General features: G+C 39.0%; 1 protein-coding gene across 6 annotated transcripts in view; it reads left to right on the top strand.

Moving 5' to 3' along the window:
* Positions 1–15988, top strand: part of SNTG2 (syntrophin gamma 2) — a 329718-nt gene that overhangs the window by 143358 nt on the left and 170372 nt on the right. For all 6 annotated transcript variants that reach the window (XM_056856441.1, XM_056856443.1, XM_056856445.1 and 3 more), the window contains exons 3-4: positions 12250–12306; positions 12391–12448. In XM_056856441.1, the coding sequence (XP_056712419.1) occupies positions 12250–12306; positions 12391–12448 (115 nt within the window). The remainder of the gene's footprint in view (positions 1–12249; positions 12307–12390; positions 12449–15988) is intronic.

Raw genomic sequence — 15988 nt, 5'->3', positions numbered from 1 at the left:
GCACCAGATTCTATCGTGTGCAGTCCCAGCTCAGCGCACAGAGAGAAATAACAAACAGAGTTTGTGACGCCAAGGATGCGTCTCAAACAAACTGCCCTGAGACGCTCCACTTCTTTATTAAAACCCTGGATCCAAACTGGGATTCCATACAAAAGTTGCGGGATCACAGTGGCTTGGAAAATCTGTAAGGCGGCCGGAACAAAATGGTTACCCTTCTTATAGTAAAAACGAGTTATTGCAGCCATCTTATTTTTTGCCAAGGTTAGGGACTGATTACAGTGTGCAATCCATTTTAAATTATAATGAAAAGAGACCCCCAAATATTTAAACGTTTTCACTTGTTCGATTTCTCTTCCCTCAATTTTCCAAACTGATTGCTTCCAAGTCTTAGAAAAGATCAGGATCTTGGTCTTATCAAAATTAATAGATAGAGAATTCCGTTTACAGAATAGGTTAAAAGAAGCTAATAAACGTTTAAGACCCATCTTTGAAAGGGATAGGACTGCTGCGTCATCCGCATATAACAGAATAGGGACTTTCTCAGAGCTTAGCTTAGGTGCATGACCATCAGTATTAGCTAAAAAAGCAGGGAGATCTGAAATAAATTAAATAAGGATGGTGCCAGTACACAGCCTTGCTTTACGCCCTTTGTCACCGGGATTTTTTGGGTTAAAAGGCTCCCCTCATCGAATCTAACTTGACAGGTATTGGATGTATGGAGGTTACGTAATAAAAACAAAAGGCGTTGGTCAAGGCCCATATGGCATAGTTTCTCCCATAAAATCTGTCTATTGACTGTGTCAAACGCTCTTTGAAGGTCGATAAAAGCAACATATAACTTTCCTCTAGGGAACAAGATATTTTTCTGCCAAAAATGCAAGAACTGTGCAATGATCTGTTGTAGAATGGTTAGGTAAAAAACCAATTTGCTCTTTCCCTGGGAGATTATGAAGGGCCATCCATTCAGATAATTTCTTGAGGAGATGCTTGGCATAGAGCTTTCCTATAATAGACAAAAGACTAATTGGTCTGTAATTTTCTGGTTTGCTGGGATCACCTTTCTTAAACAATGGTATTATGATAGAATTCAGCCACGAATCTGGGAGGATACCAAATTTGTCTATAAGCGTGAAGAGGTGTGCGAGTGGCGGGGCCCACCAATCGGAATTACTCCTTAGGAGCTCTGCAAGAATACCATCGGGTCCCGGGGCTTTGCCCAATTTTAAGCTAATAATATGTTCTCTTATCTCGTCACAGGTGACAGGAGGCCATTCTGGAACATCAGGGGCTATAAAAGATTCTCTGATAGAAACCCCTGGGGACTTCACATTAAAAACATTAGAATAGTGCAAAAACCATGCCTGAGCATGAATTAAACTTGCAGAGTTGCCGCCAACTGAATAATTAAGTCCTGAAATTAGTGACCAGAAAGCTTTGCTATTTTTGCTATTAAATGCTTGGAATAACTGCGACCATTTCTCCATAGCAAAAGCATGTTTTTTTCCGGCTAGCAAAATTTGGTACCCCTTTCTCTTTTCGCAGTACTCTGAAGGGACCCAAGGTAACAGGCCTGAACGCATCAACTTAAACAGATGGCGAAGCTCTTTCTTTGCAGCAAGGCATTCAACATCAAACCAGGTGCTATTTAGGCATTTAGAGGACCTATGACTAATTGGTTGAGCAAAGTCGCCAAGTCTGTCAACAATATTGTTATATATTGACAATGCCACCATTGGGGTTTCAGCATTTAGTAGTTCATTAAATAACTGCTGCCCAGTATCACTATGTATCCATTGCTGAATTTGGGTCGCAGTAGATGGAGACCATTTAATCCTCTTATACTTGCTGACAGTGTGATCCTGATCCTGGTTCGACAAAAAGGGCTTGGCTGGTTCACAACTAGTCTTAAGAGTCAGGAGCAAGGGTAGATGATCACTTTCTGATCGATTGCCAACTACATAATTGACAATGTGATCACTTAGGTCAGCTGAGTGGACTGCAAAATCAACAACACTACAACCGCGCGGGGAGATATAAGTGTACTGGCCAAAGGGATCATATTGTAAAGAACCATTCAGTATACATAGATTAAAATTCACACAAAGTTCCACCAAATGATGACCACTCTGATTTATAACAGAGTCTTTTGACGACCTAGGGGCTAAAAATGGGAATGGTATGAAATCTTCAGCATCCCATTTCATAAAATTAATCAACTGCATATTATTATGGCCCAACCTGGCGTTAAAATCCCCAGCAAGTAAAAGGGCAGCTTCAGGTCTTGAATCTAAAAGTTTGTTCAGATAGGCATTTATTGTGTTCCAAACTGATGAGGATGCAGTACTGTCAATAAAAGGGGGAATATAAATATTAACTAATATAATTGACAGTTCCTTGGTGGGTAAGAGAAATGCCTGAGCGAAAGGGGGACAAGTATCTAGTTGCCTAACTTTAAATTTACAGGAGTTATTAACCAAACAACACAGGCCTGCTTTAGGGCGGCCCTTGATGTTAGTTTTATGAGCTGGGGGGGGCATATGAAGTAAAGCCATAATAAGAAATATTAGTAAGAGACCAGGTCTCCTGTAAAAAAATAATATCAAAACCCTTCAAAAAGTTTAGAAAGTCAGGATCCCTGCTTTTGCTTCCGCAGCCAGCAATGTTCCAAGATATAAAGTGACAAACTTGACCCTGAATTCTACACCTTTTTTTAGTATTAAAATTTAGTCAGTCTAGTTCAGATATTGTAATTAGGGCCCTGTCGTGTTCTGAACAAACACAGCCATTATTGGGGCATTGCAGATTATTTATCTCAGCATCACTATTCGGTGATAGGGCTGGGTGCATCTCTATCGTTCCCACATTATGGCCTCTTGAGGACTGCACTGATCCCGCTCTTGAAAGGGAGTCCCACTTCGTGTTCATTGTTTCTTGTGGCCGTGAGGTAAATGACCGTTTTTGTGATCTTTGTTTTGCTAATTCCTCCTTCAGGCAGTCCAGTCTATCCATAATCCATTGTTGATCTTGATTGGATAGGTCAACAAAAGTCTCCTGAATACACTCTTCCATGTTATCAACTTCCGACAATAATTCAGGAGGGGTAGATACTAATTGAAGGTTTTGTGAGGTTGTGCTGTCCTCGGCCTCCTTCTGAAATCCAGCATCGGGCATAGCCTTCAGTTTGGTAGTATTTTCAGCCATGTAATGCTGGTTATGCATGGTCAGCCCGCTTTCCAAAATTGGCTGCGTATCCCAAGATATTAAATCATTTTGGGGGTTGTCGGTTCCCATCCTTTGGGGGGTGTCAGCTACTATCCATTCCTCCTCCATGGAATCAAGAATGGTATTGGTCGGTGCCGGAAGCTTAACAATCAGAGGGTTAGTAATTGTATTCGTAAAGACCCTCACAGGAAAAACTCCTCTGCTCCTAAATCTTTTTTTCCATCTATGAATCAGGGAAGGTATTCTAGTTGAAGCAAAGGTGAGAAGGACCCTTTGCACCTGATTAGGAGGATTGAGTTGTTGTATCTGGAGAAGGTCCACTTTAACCTGGTCAAACCTGAGTAATGCAGACAGGTGTGATTTCACCCTATAGAGGCCGTGCCAATCAGGTGCCTGGCCAAAAGGACTGCAGATAGTTAGACATACTTTTTCAGGGTTGAGTATTAGCTGGTTACTACTTTCAGTCAGGCTCTTTTCAGGCATCCGAAAATTGCTGCAATGATTCCTATCAGTACATGCTTGTTTGGGCTGTAAATCAGTAGCCCGGAGTCCGGTGTTACTTAAAGTCTTTTTGCATAAATCATATAGTCCGGCTACCTCCATCCTCAACTGCTTAATTTGTTTGGAAATATCATGGATATGACCAAATATACAGTCTACTGTTCTAGCAGTCAGAGCCAAATGACTCTCAGTGAGTGAAAGCCCATCCGAATTATTCACTACTCCAGGGGAGGGACTTTGCAACTCAGGAGGCTCAGGAGACTGTGCCCTTAAAGCTAGGATGTCATCATCGGGGGAAATTTCTTCTCCTCCTTCTTCCCTTGGAGACTCCAGAGGGGCAAAATGATTTGTTGTTTCAACATTATACGCATAGCATCTATTCCCCCTCTCAGGGGAGAGGAAGAAATCATCAAGTTTGGATTGTTTTGAAGCTGGAACACTCGGGACGCCATCTGGATCTCTTGGGCGTTTACCAGGTGCCATAAATCCTCCTCTAATCAGTAGTGGGAGGAACCGTATAATAATAAAACTTATCCAAGTCTTCTGTGGCTGATAGCACACAGCCTTTAAAATTTGGTGATAATAAAAAAGTTCAGCAGCTTCAGCAATTAAGAAAAAAGACAGAAGTTCTCTTAGCTAAGCCTTAGAGCCTCACCAAGTCTGCAACAACACAGAAAAAAAAACACTAAAAATTAAAAGGAGCTATCTCGCTTCACAGCGGCAGATAGCCCTTTCGGCTTATGAAAAAAGAGAACTAATGAACCAGATAAAACCTTTAAAAAGATAAAAACCTCAGAGCTCCAGGGCTGTGACGGCTGCAGCTGCCGCCATCTTCGACTTCCACCATGTTGTCCATATTGTAATCATGCATCTTTATTTAGAAACAAGTCCTGCTGAGTTCAGGGAGAGTTAAATTACCATGCACAAGAGCTACCATGCGTACGAGTGTACTGGTAATTGCATACAATTTTTGTGTACCTTGAATCCAGATGATTGTTCATAAATACTACAATGAAATAAATTTATACAACATACCAAATCTGTTCAAAGGCTTATTTCTGATAAGTAAATGGGTTAGAAAAAGTTAGCAGATCAGACATCTGCATCATGCTTTTTTGTTCTAATTGTTGTTTTAATTAAAATAGCTGATATTTAGCAGTAGTTAAGGTTTAATATCTAGTTTTCCCCCATTATCTTAATATATTTTAAAGCAAAATAGTAAGCCACACTGTTAAGTAATAGAATTCCAAAATACTTAAATGCTACAGTTAATATGGATAGTTGGGTTGTGCATATCAATATTCCTGAACTGAAAATAAACCTGGCAATCGGCTCTTTTCGCCAGTCCTCAGTAATGCTGAACTTCTGAACCTGAAAAATGATGGACAGCTCAGCTCGCAAATGCCTGGGGGATGGGGGTAGCCCATCAACTGTAAATGCACCGAAGTCAATGCATTTACCTGGGCTGAATAAAGACCTTGCATTCATGGCCCATTACCAATGCTGATTTCTCCACACCCATCTCTCCCCTGGACATCACAGACTCTTCTGCATATCACACCTAATCCAATCAAGCCTGCTATTCACATTTACATACTGTTCCTCTACTTAAAGACCGATGGATTCACATTCTAGCTGTATCTGAAGAAGTGAGCTGTGGCTCACGAAAGCTCATACCCTACCAGAAAATATTTTTGTTAGTCTTTAAGGTGCTACTGGACTCTTGCCCTTTTTGACTACTGCAAACAGACTAACACGGCTACCCACTGTGATAGATATTCATCAGTTTTATTACTCATATCTAACTGTCAACTCTATTATCAAGCACATATTTGTTGGAGATTAATTACAGAGTTCTTTCAATGAATTCCTTTTCTGTTCTTTCCTTTCTAGAATTACTGATTGCAATTTATGAGACTACATAAGTATCTATGATCTTAGATTAACATGCCACAAATTCATTAGTTTCCTAATCCTTAACAGTATAAAAGACCTTAGTTTATCTTAATCTTTTCTACTATTACTTTCTACTGTCTTGAGTGGAGTCCAAATAAAACATGTTACAGTCAAACTCCCTCTTTTGTAAGGAGAAAGACACTTTCACAAGTGCTAATTCTTGCTTCCCCCTGCAGAACCTCATGTCCCACTGTTCGCAGGGTTCCCTCCATTCTTCATGAACCGCTTTTCAGGGAGAACAGAAGGGAGGCCACAACATGAAGGGAATGTCTGGTCTGGAAAGATCTCTTCTGCATCAGATCATGCTCTCGGATTTTTGGATGTAACCCACTCACTGATTGACTGACTGACTGACTGACTGTACTGTCTCTGTCTCTCTCTCCCTGTCTCTCTCTCTCTCACTCTCTCTCTCTCCAGGGACAGAGAGAGAGAGAACCAGTACAGCCAGTAGTTTGAACGTCACCCACAGATAGATTACTACCTGGAGCTTGAAACATACTACTTATTCTTCTGGTAAAAATAATTTGGATAAGTCTTCTTATGCAATGACTTTTCGAATACACATTCTGGTGGCCAGTTCTTTTTCCCCCATTCACATTGTGATTCCTGCAGTTACTACTGCTGGGTCGTGTGATACTCTCTACAAGATACAAGAAAATTAGCCGGCTGAATATTACTAGTTTGCATTTCATAGCAGTTTTTCTGAGTGCTCAGAGCACTTCATGTACATTAGTTAAGTAATCGTTACACAATAAAGGATGCTTTTGTGGAAAGTGCCACCCATTTTTGCCTAGCGCAGATCTTCACTAATGGAACTCCTACAGTAAATGAGGCTAACCACTAAAATTTAATAGTCGTAAAAAGTACCAAGAAAAGCCAGAACTGTGCTTGGTTTACTTACTTGATCGTTGCCTGTGGATAATAGGCAGTGTCAAGAGCTATAGCATGGATGGGGCCTGTGAATGTTCTTCCCCACTCAATAATGTTTGTAAAAGAATACTTTTAAATATTGTGATGTGGTGGCTTTGATGTAAATCATGCAAGCTGGTTTTTTAGAATATAAAAAAACTACTTGTTTTTTAAAAGTGGTAACTAACCCATCCCAAATGCAGATGTTTTAAACCCTTTCCACCTTACTCTGCCCACCCAAGATACTTTCTAGCATGGTGTGGATATTCAGTCACTATCACCCTATCATTCTTAGGTCCCTGAAAATTCCCCCCTTTTCCTACTGCATTTTGTGGAGAATTATAATTTCTATGTCTTTCTGTTTCCCTAGAGGTTGTGTGTGTGTAAAGTGCCTTCAAGTCGCAGCCGACTTATGGCGACCCCTTTTTGTGGTTTTCATGGCAAGAGACTAACAGAGGTGGTTTGCCAGTGCCTTCCTCTGCATAGCAACCCTGTACTTCCTTGATGGTCTCCCATCCAAATACTAACCAGGGCCAACCCTGCTTAGCTTCTGAGATCTGACGAGGCTAGCCTGGGCCATCCAGGTCAGGGCCCTAGAGGTTGAGGTGGTGATAAAGGTGTGGGCAGGCACTCCTCTCTTCATGCTGATACTATTGAGGGCAAGCTCCTTTCTCTATCTCCCTTTCCCCCATGGAATATTGGCACATTTGAAGTTGAATTTACTTTTAATGGGGAAACTTTTGGGTAATCATTTTTTCCCAACAGAGGTAAAAGCTGTTTGGGTTTGTGTGTGATTGTTTGGTGGGGAAAAGTTATTAGGGGGAAGAGCTAAATACTTCCTCTTCCCCTGTGTTAATTCACTCCTTTCAATCAGAGTAATAAAAACAACATTAAGAGATATTAATTAAAAGCCAGCATTAAAAACCTCAGAGATGCAGTTCAAATTGAGCTCATCCAAGGATTCACACCTTCCTAATCAGTTCTTTTTTATCAGCTGCAACTGTATTATGGAATCTCTACAGAGTTATCTTGTCTGAGAGCTAGCTTCTTCTTCCTTAAAAATCATAGTAAGATTATCATATTCATCTCTTTTATCTTGTCTTTTTCATCATTTCCCATCCTTCTTTATTACTCATTCGCATCCCAAGAACCTCATCAGCTGACAAAGACATCTCTCCAAATGTCTAACTGATTTGCTGTTTTTCTGAGGGTTATTTTATTTATTTATTTTATAAAATTTATGCCCTGCCTTTTTGTCCTCATCAAGGCCACCATGGCAGCTAACAAATTAAAAACATACATAATAAAAACCACTTCTTAAAAAAAACAATGAAACAATTAAAAACAGAACTAAATTACATTAAAATAAATTATAATTAAATTACAGATTACAGTTAAAATACAAAGCTAAAAACAGAGCTAAAATACATACAAAAACATCAAAACAAAAATTAAAACATTGGACAGGAAGGAGGGATCACTTAAACAAAACAAAAAAGTTTTTACCCACTGGCAGAAAATGGCAACATATGGGGCTGACAAGTCTCCCCGTGGAGAGAGTTCCATAATTCTGGTACCATGACCAAGACGGCCTTCTTCCAGATTGCCACCTACCTAATCTCAGGAGCTCCAAAAGCAGGGCCTTGGAATATGACTATAGTGGTTGGGTAGATTCATAAGGGACTAGGCAGTACAGGCATGTAGGGCTATAGGGATAGTTAGATGATTCCCAACTGAGGCCTCCCCAACTATCCTAACCTCATGTAACACTGCTGAGTTCATAGAGTTGGAAGGGGGCATACAAGCCATCTAGTCCAACCCCTTGCTCAATGAAGGATCAGCCTAAAGCTGTTTTTGAGAGAGCGGAGTTTGGGTTTCCTGGACCCACCTTTTCTTCCACACAGATACACAGCAGCTTCAGGGAATGCGTGTTCTGTTTAAAAAAAGGAAAGCTTGTTTGAGTTTGAAATGTTGCTATGTGTGGGGGAGGAGGAAAGGCTCATGCCTGTTGCTGTGGGGAGTTATTTCCCCATTTTTACTGCTCAGGAAAATAATTCCCCCATTGCTGTTTCGGTGTGGGAAAATGGCTGAGGAAGAATGAGGATACCTTCCCCCCACCCCCATTAGTGTTCCAAGCACGAATGGGCTCTTCTTTATTTTTTTTAACAGACATTCTCCTCAGCTGCTGTGTTGCTGTGGGGAAACTCTTTAAACCCAACTTTTTAAAACAACAGCACATCTAGTCTGGCCCTAAGTTACCCAATGACTTTACCTATTCTAAAGCACTTAGCAGTTTACTTTTTCTTCCTCTGGAGTTCACGATGAAATCCTTCCAGCATAGGAACCTCCAAAAATATCCCAACCAGGACAAAAAAAAGAATATATATAATCATTTTAAAAAGATAATAAAATAGAACCAAGGCAAAACAATAAGGTAATATAAGCAGCATGAGAAGAAGGTGAGAGGGAAGTAAGACTGAAGTTGGGACAGAAAAAAGTTATAGAACTTCAGAGAGAAATAGCTGATTATACTGTGTTCTGATCTAGGCTTTTATCCATTTTTTCATTGATCAGAGGCAGCTCCTTACATTTTTAGCAGAAGAGACTTTTTGCTTCTTATCCTGTTATCAAAATTTATTGTCCTGTTATTTTCTTTTGATGGTTCAACTTGACTGGCCTCTTCCAATGAAACTCTTCCTTGTACATCATGTTCATAAGCAGAGCACTTATGAACTCCCTAGTGTCTCCCTAGTGTGTTCAGCAGTGAGAGAATTAGATAAAATATAGAACTTCCAGCTTCAGTCATTTTAAAAAAATGGGAATCTTGTCATCTTAACACTTTTGAAAATGTAATAGTGCAGTAATTTATCTTGACGCAGTTGCTTGTATAAGTATTCAAAGGGGTACACGATTTGAATATCTGCAAGTTAAGAACTTCTTGGCAAAAAAAAAAGTGTGGTGGCCTAAACTTAAGGAGTTTGGAGCTGGAAGAAATCACTATGGGAGATCGTAGTCATCTCTTTGCAAAAATATTAAGTACTGTCTGTAATATAGATCTGAGCAAAGCTTTCAAATGAAATGGGGAAAAGATTTAGGAAGGATTATTCCCTGTGAAGTGTGAAGATGCGTATTAGTGTATGGTCCTAAGTTTATGGTGTCTTCACAATTCAAAGAGAACTTTTTGAAAATGTTACATCAATGGTATCTCTTTCCATACAAATTAGCAAATATCTATAGGAACTTACCCAATAAGTGATGATAGTATAATTCATCTAGAGCTGATTTTTACTATATGTGGTGTACCTGTACACAAGCTAAAAACTATTGGCAATCTTGTCATGAAAGCTGGTTTTGAATTTGACTTCTCTTTAACAATTGAGGTTTTATTGCTTAATTATGCACCAGAAGTTCCTAATAGACTATACTCTACTTTTACATTTCATCACCACTGCTAGAATTGTGTTTGCGAGATATTGGAAACAGACTACAGCTCTGACAGTCCAAGAATGGGCACAAAAACATTTAGGCAGATCAACTGATTAGATTGATGGTTCTAAGGAATGGGAAGGATGTGCAACAGAATGAGTTGATTTGGAAACCAATAATACAAGTATCCATAAATACTTGCTTGGAGGTAGTGTTGCAGAAATGTAGTTTTGAAGGAATCAGTTTTGAAGGAAATTTAGTTTTGAAGGAATCCCATTACAATTATATACATATTGTCTCTTAAATCCATAGGCTACTTGAACATGGACCTGAAAGAAGGATATGCTATTGGTTTTGCAAAGTTGTTGTTGCTTATCTTTAGTGCAGCATCAGAATAAACTTTTATCACTACTTTTCTTAAGCTGGTTTGTTTTTAACATAGTAATATAGAACAGTTTAAAAGCATTTGTGAAAATGAATAAAAATTTAAGTGTATACTTGGAAAGCAAATATTGTAAGGCAACAATTGTGTTAGAATCATGAGCAACAAAAGGCATCTTAAAAACAACAATAATAGTGTTTCCTTGCACAGAATTTAAAAAATAACCTTGAAACTTCCAACCATACCTGTTCCTGGTTATGAGAGATAGCATAGAAGATAAGAGCTGTGCTCAGCATGTTGCAAAACTGTATTACTATACGTTTACTGTCAATAGATAAAATAAGCTCTTTGTGTTCTATTATTATGTCAAGCACCAAGAAAAGTGAGCATGAATAAAATGTCAAAATGCAAGGTGGTATTAAATGTGAGATAAATTGCTCTAGCAAACATCCATAAAGATTTTATCTCATGTACTTCCTTCAAAAAAAAATTGAAATAACTATGAGAAAGAGATTAATGGTAGGGGGAGTTCATTGTAGGAAAGACAGACGGATATGGAAAAGATCAATTTGAAAACTGTAAAAAAGGGAACTAAAGAGTATAAATTAAATGATGACAGCAAAGAAAACAAGGATGCACCGGGTGCAAAGTCCTATATTTTGCTGTTTTTGAAAGGTTTGGCAAGGGCAGATTTTAAAAAATCCTGTCAAACATCTCAGTAGTGGAAATGTGCCATGCACTGTTCCCATTCTTTACTTTGACTTCTTCAAAAGGACAGTAATTGTAATATTGCACTTACTGACTGTGACCTACTGGCTTGAATGAGCACATGGGTACCCATATATGCTTGTGTTTCTTTGTTCTCATATGTAAACAGGAGAATGAACAAAATTCCCAACAGGAAATCAAGAAGTCCTTGTATGTATTTGGCTAAGTTGTGTTAACGGAGGACTATATAACTTAAAGTACTAATGAAATAGATATTACTACAGAGACCAGGATTCTTTTCCTTAAGTGTGTGAATAAACATAAAATAATTTGTGCTGATCCAGTGGTAATTCATTTGTCATACTCCAGTGACTCCCTTACACTAACTGAGAAGTCTTCCTCCAATGCAACTTCCACTAGAAGAAGACCTCTGTCAGAGAAGCGAATTCTTGGATCCAACCAGATATTCTATTGTGAAGTACAGGTTGCGTATCCCTTATCCAAAATTCTTGGGACCAGATGTGTTCCATATTTCAGATCTTTCCGTATTTTGAAATATTTGCATATGCATAATGAGATATCTTGGAGATGGGACCCAAGTCTAAACATGAAATTCATTTATGTTTTATATACACCTTACACACATAGCCTGAAGTTAGGGTTACCAGGTCCCTCTTTGCCACCGGTGGGAGGTTTCTGGGCCTGAGGAGGGTGGGGTTTGGGGAGGGGAGGGACTTCAATGCCATAGAGTCCAATTGCCAGAGCCACCATTTTTTTCAGGGGAACTGATGTATCAGCTGGAGATCAGTTGTAATAGGAGGAGATCTCCAGCTAGTACCTGGAGGTTGGCAACCCTACCTGAAGGTAATTTTTTACAATATTTTAAATATTTTTGTGCATGTGGGGCATTGTGGGGAACCTGTCCTTGGCACAACCAGCCTGTACACTTGCCATTTTATTACCCTTTGTGGGCACTCAAAAAGTTTTGGAATTTAGAGTATTTTGAATATCAGAATTCTGGATAAGGGATACTCAGCCTGTATAACCTCTGAATTTTTACTTCAGTTTGAAGTAGCACACATCTAATATGCATGTGTCTAATATTGTATTTTCACCTAAATTTATTTTTCTACCATTTTTTAAAGCACAGAACTGTTAAACTTCGTAGACAACCAGTTGGTGGCTTGGGCTTAAGTATAAAGGTATGCATAATTCCTTCCTTTTTATCCTTTTGATGCACAGGGCATGAGCTAAGATGAGCTAATTTTGTTGCACATCTCTTACAGGGTGGTGCTGAGCACAAAGTGCCTGTCGTCATATCGAAAATATTTAAAGACCAAGCAGGTAAAGCAAATGTCCTTGAATATATGGATAGTTTTGATGTTAAATCTAACAAATAAATATTGATGAATGCTGCAAACAAAACTGACCATAATTCAGAGTTGAAGAGATTAGGATTTTTACATTATCCATTATGGTATTTGTATGTGGTTCACAGGAAGCCAAATTATCAACATATTCTATAAGTGCAAGTGTGGCAAAATAGACAATTTTATCACATGCTGGCATACAATTGTGTCCAAGACATTTTTTTACATGGAATATATGTTCACTTGCATGACAACTTCACAGCTGGTTGTATCTTTAGCTATGTTTCCGAGGCTTCTTTCCTCCTCTTCTATTTGTTCTACCTTCCACAATGGTCCTTTCTCCTTTCTAATAGCTGATTTCATTAGGGCTTCCTAAAACTGGGGCCCACCTTTAATTCCAGATGGCAGTTTGGGACCCATTAAGTAGCCAGCACATGGCAGGAAGTCCCTTCACACCCCAGACATGTGATAGGAAGAAGAGGACTCAGAGCCTCTGAATCCATTTGTGCTAAAGAACTCTTCTTCTCTGCTGCGTAACTTCACCTTGTTCTCTAAGCATTTCTGCTAGCAGCAGGGACTTCCAAAAAGTGTGGGGGAAATGACTGTTCTATAAAAACATGACTCAGCACGTGGAGCTCTGTGAGCTTTTGAGAGTCCTGAGCCAAGGGGTGAAGACCACTGCATTAGGGAATGTAGCTAGAATGTCACACTGGGACTGGGAGACCCAGGTTCAAATCCCCAGTCAACCATAAAACTCACAGGGTGACTTCGGTCAAACCTTTGCCCCCACTGATCCTCACAGGTTTTTGGGAGAGCAAAAAGTGAAGAAATATTCTGAGATCCTTGAAGGAAGCGTGGAATAAGATTTGATAGGTAATTCTGAAGCTTTCCTCTCCAATTTCCTCTTGTCTCTCCAATAAAAAGCACAAGCCTCTCATTGAACCCAGCCAGATCTGTCACTGTTTATAACTGTATCCTCCATCACAAACCTTGACCTTTACTTCTCTCTTCTCTGAATTTTGGAACTGAACAGAAAGTTAAACTGAAGCAGTTTGTGTTACAGGATCACAATGGGTAGTTGTATTAGTCTGTCACCAACAGCAGAAAAGACCAAGAGTCCAGTAGCACCTTCAAGACTAACAAAATTTCTGGCAGGGTATGAGCTTTCGTGAGCCACAGCTCACTTCTTCAGATACAGCTAGAATGGCATTGTAGCTGTATCTGAAGAAGTGAGATGTGGTTCACGAAAGCTCATACCCTGCCAGAAATTTTGTTAGTCTTGAAGGTGCTACTGGACTCTTGCTCTTTTCTGCTGTGTTAAAGGATATTAATTTGGAGGATGAGTCCTAAGGATAGGGTGGTAGTGGTGCAATGAATGCAAACCAGGTACTCATTTGGTGGTGGTTAGTGCCGTTAACTCGCAACTGATTTAGGGTTTTCAAGGCAAGAGATGAAGTGGTTTACTATTGCCTGCCTCTGTACATCAACCCTAACTTTTCTTGGTGGTCTCCGATCCAAGTACTATCCTAAGCCGACCCTGCTTACCTTCTGAGATCTGATGAGATTAGGTTACCCTGGGCCATCTAGGTCAGGGGCCAGGCATCATAAAATGCTTCTAATCCAAGCCTCCTCTCTAGAGTTGAGCAAAAGTACCAAAATAAACTTTTACTTAGGACGTGTGCAGAAAGCAGACAATATCAGCTATTTCAGTTTGTAAGATAGCCCATGTGCCTCTGTGAAATAGCACCTGCATAAATAAAATGTTCTTTTCTGTCTAGCAAAGATAAAAACATTTCCATTAGAAAGGAGATAGTGTTCAAGCGAGATTATAATATGAACTGCTGAAGGTATCTACACTCTGAAATGTCCATGCTTTAATAGCATTGTTGTTGCTATTGAGTAGCAACTTAAAAAAAAGTGTTACCTTCTCCTATGTCTGGCTATAAGATTTTTCTCACTTTTCGTCAATGAGTTCTCTTACAGCAGTCTTTTTTTTTTTTTAAAACTCTGAGTGTATCTGGGAAGAATGCAAGAATCCAGGAAGTTTTTCTGGTTTAGGAGACAGTTGATTGACAGCTAAGTTATTCTGGGAATGGCCAATGAAACGGTAACATTCAGGACTCGGGAAGAGAGAGATTGAGAGATCAGTTAGCACCAGAGTTCAGTACGGACAGAGCTCTAAGCAGCTTGTGAGAGCTTTGGGCTGACTGAGGAGGATTTGTCCTCAGGAGTTAAAATCAAAGGAACACTATTTAAGTTTGTTTGACCAAGACAGGGTCAGTATCTGGTTCATAAGGATGTTAATTCTGAGTGTATAGAGTCTGTCTTGAAATTGGGAGATATTTCTGAGGGAAAGAAAGTTCTCAAAACCAGGGAGAGGGAAGTCAACTCAGGTGTATTGAGGGTTCCCTAAAGGGTTGAGGAGAATTATTCTCCAGAGTCCATAGTGAACCCAGTCCAGTTTAAGGATTAAACTGGTGAAGTGATTTGTATAGTTCCTTACTCCAGAGAACTGAAGCAACTTTGTGTTTTAAGTAAACTCGAGTAAAATCTGAACAAGTAAACTAAAGCCATCCTCTCAGTGAAAACAAGTATCTAGCATTTTGAAGTGTGTGTTACCATCTGAAAACAACCAATCCTCTCTTGTACACATATTTCATAGAATCATAGAATCATAGAGTTGGAAGGGACCAACAGGTAAAGTTTGGGACAGTAATTCCAATTTTTTTTGAAGAATGTTTTTTATTTTTCATAAAATTACATATAAGTTTTCCAACAAACAATAGAAAGTTACAGAATATTTCATATCAGCCCGTTGTTGTTGAAAATACATCATTATTATATATTGAAAATAAAAAGAAAAACTTCCCCTTCATCCCCCTTCATCCTTTTCTTAACCTGTGTACTCTTTTGCACTCAAAATTCTAATCCAGATATTGTTTGATATTATATTATATTTAAATGTACTTGTTTAATTGCTCATTGTTTCATTCCTAACATTATGTCCATTTTCATTTTTTTAGTAACTATTAATTGTATCTCTTATCAAGAGTTCTTATATCATCAATTTAACCATAAAGCAGTTTTAAAAAGAACAAAACATAATATCTTCTATTTCCCATTGTTGTATATAGCAATAAAAAATGAAAAAGCAAGGTGGCATATCAAGTATACCATAGAAGTGATTCTGCTTGTCAATGGATTAGATCAGTGAATAACCTTGAAGTTTTCCCATATAAGTTTTTGTCTCGCAATATGCCCTCCATGTCTCCCATTCACCCATAAACTGAACATTGTCTTTTTGGTTTACCAGAGCAGTACATTTTGCCATTTCCGCCATTTCTAACATTTTTAGTATCCAATCATTTTTGTCTGGAATTTCCGACGATTTCCATTTAGCTACATAAATCAACCTAGCAGCTGTAGTCGCATATATCAAAAAGGATCTCTGAGTTAATATAGAGTCTGGAATCATACTTAGTAACATCATCTCAGGTGTTTTGGGTATGTTGCT

The sequence above is a fragment of the Euleptes europaea genome, chromosome 10 (genome assembly GCF_029931775.1).
Source record: "Euleptes europaea isolate rEulEur1 chromosome 10, rEulEur1.hap1, whole genome shotgun sequence".
Taxonomy (NCBI): Eukaryota; Metazoa; Chordata; class Lepidosauria; order Squamata; family Sphaerodactylidae; genus Euleptes; species Euleptes europaea.
This window is presented reverse-complemented; position numbering and strand designations above follow the sequence as displayed.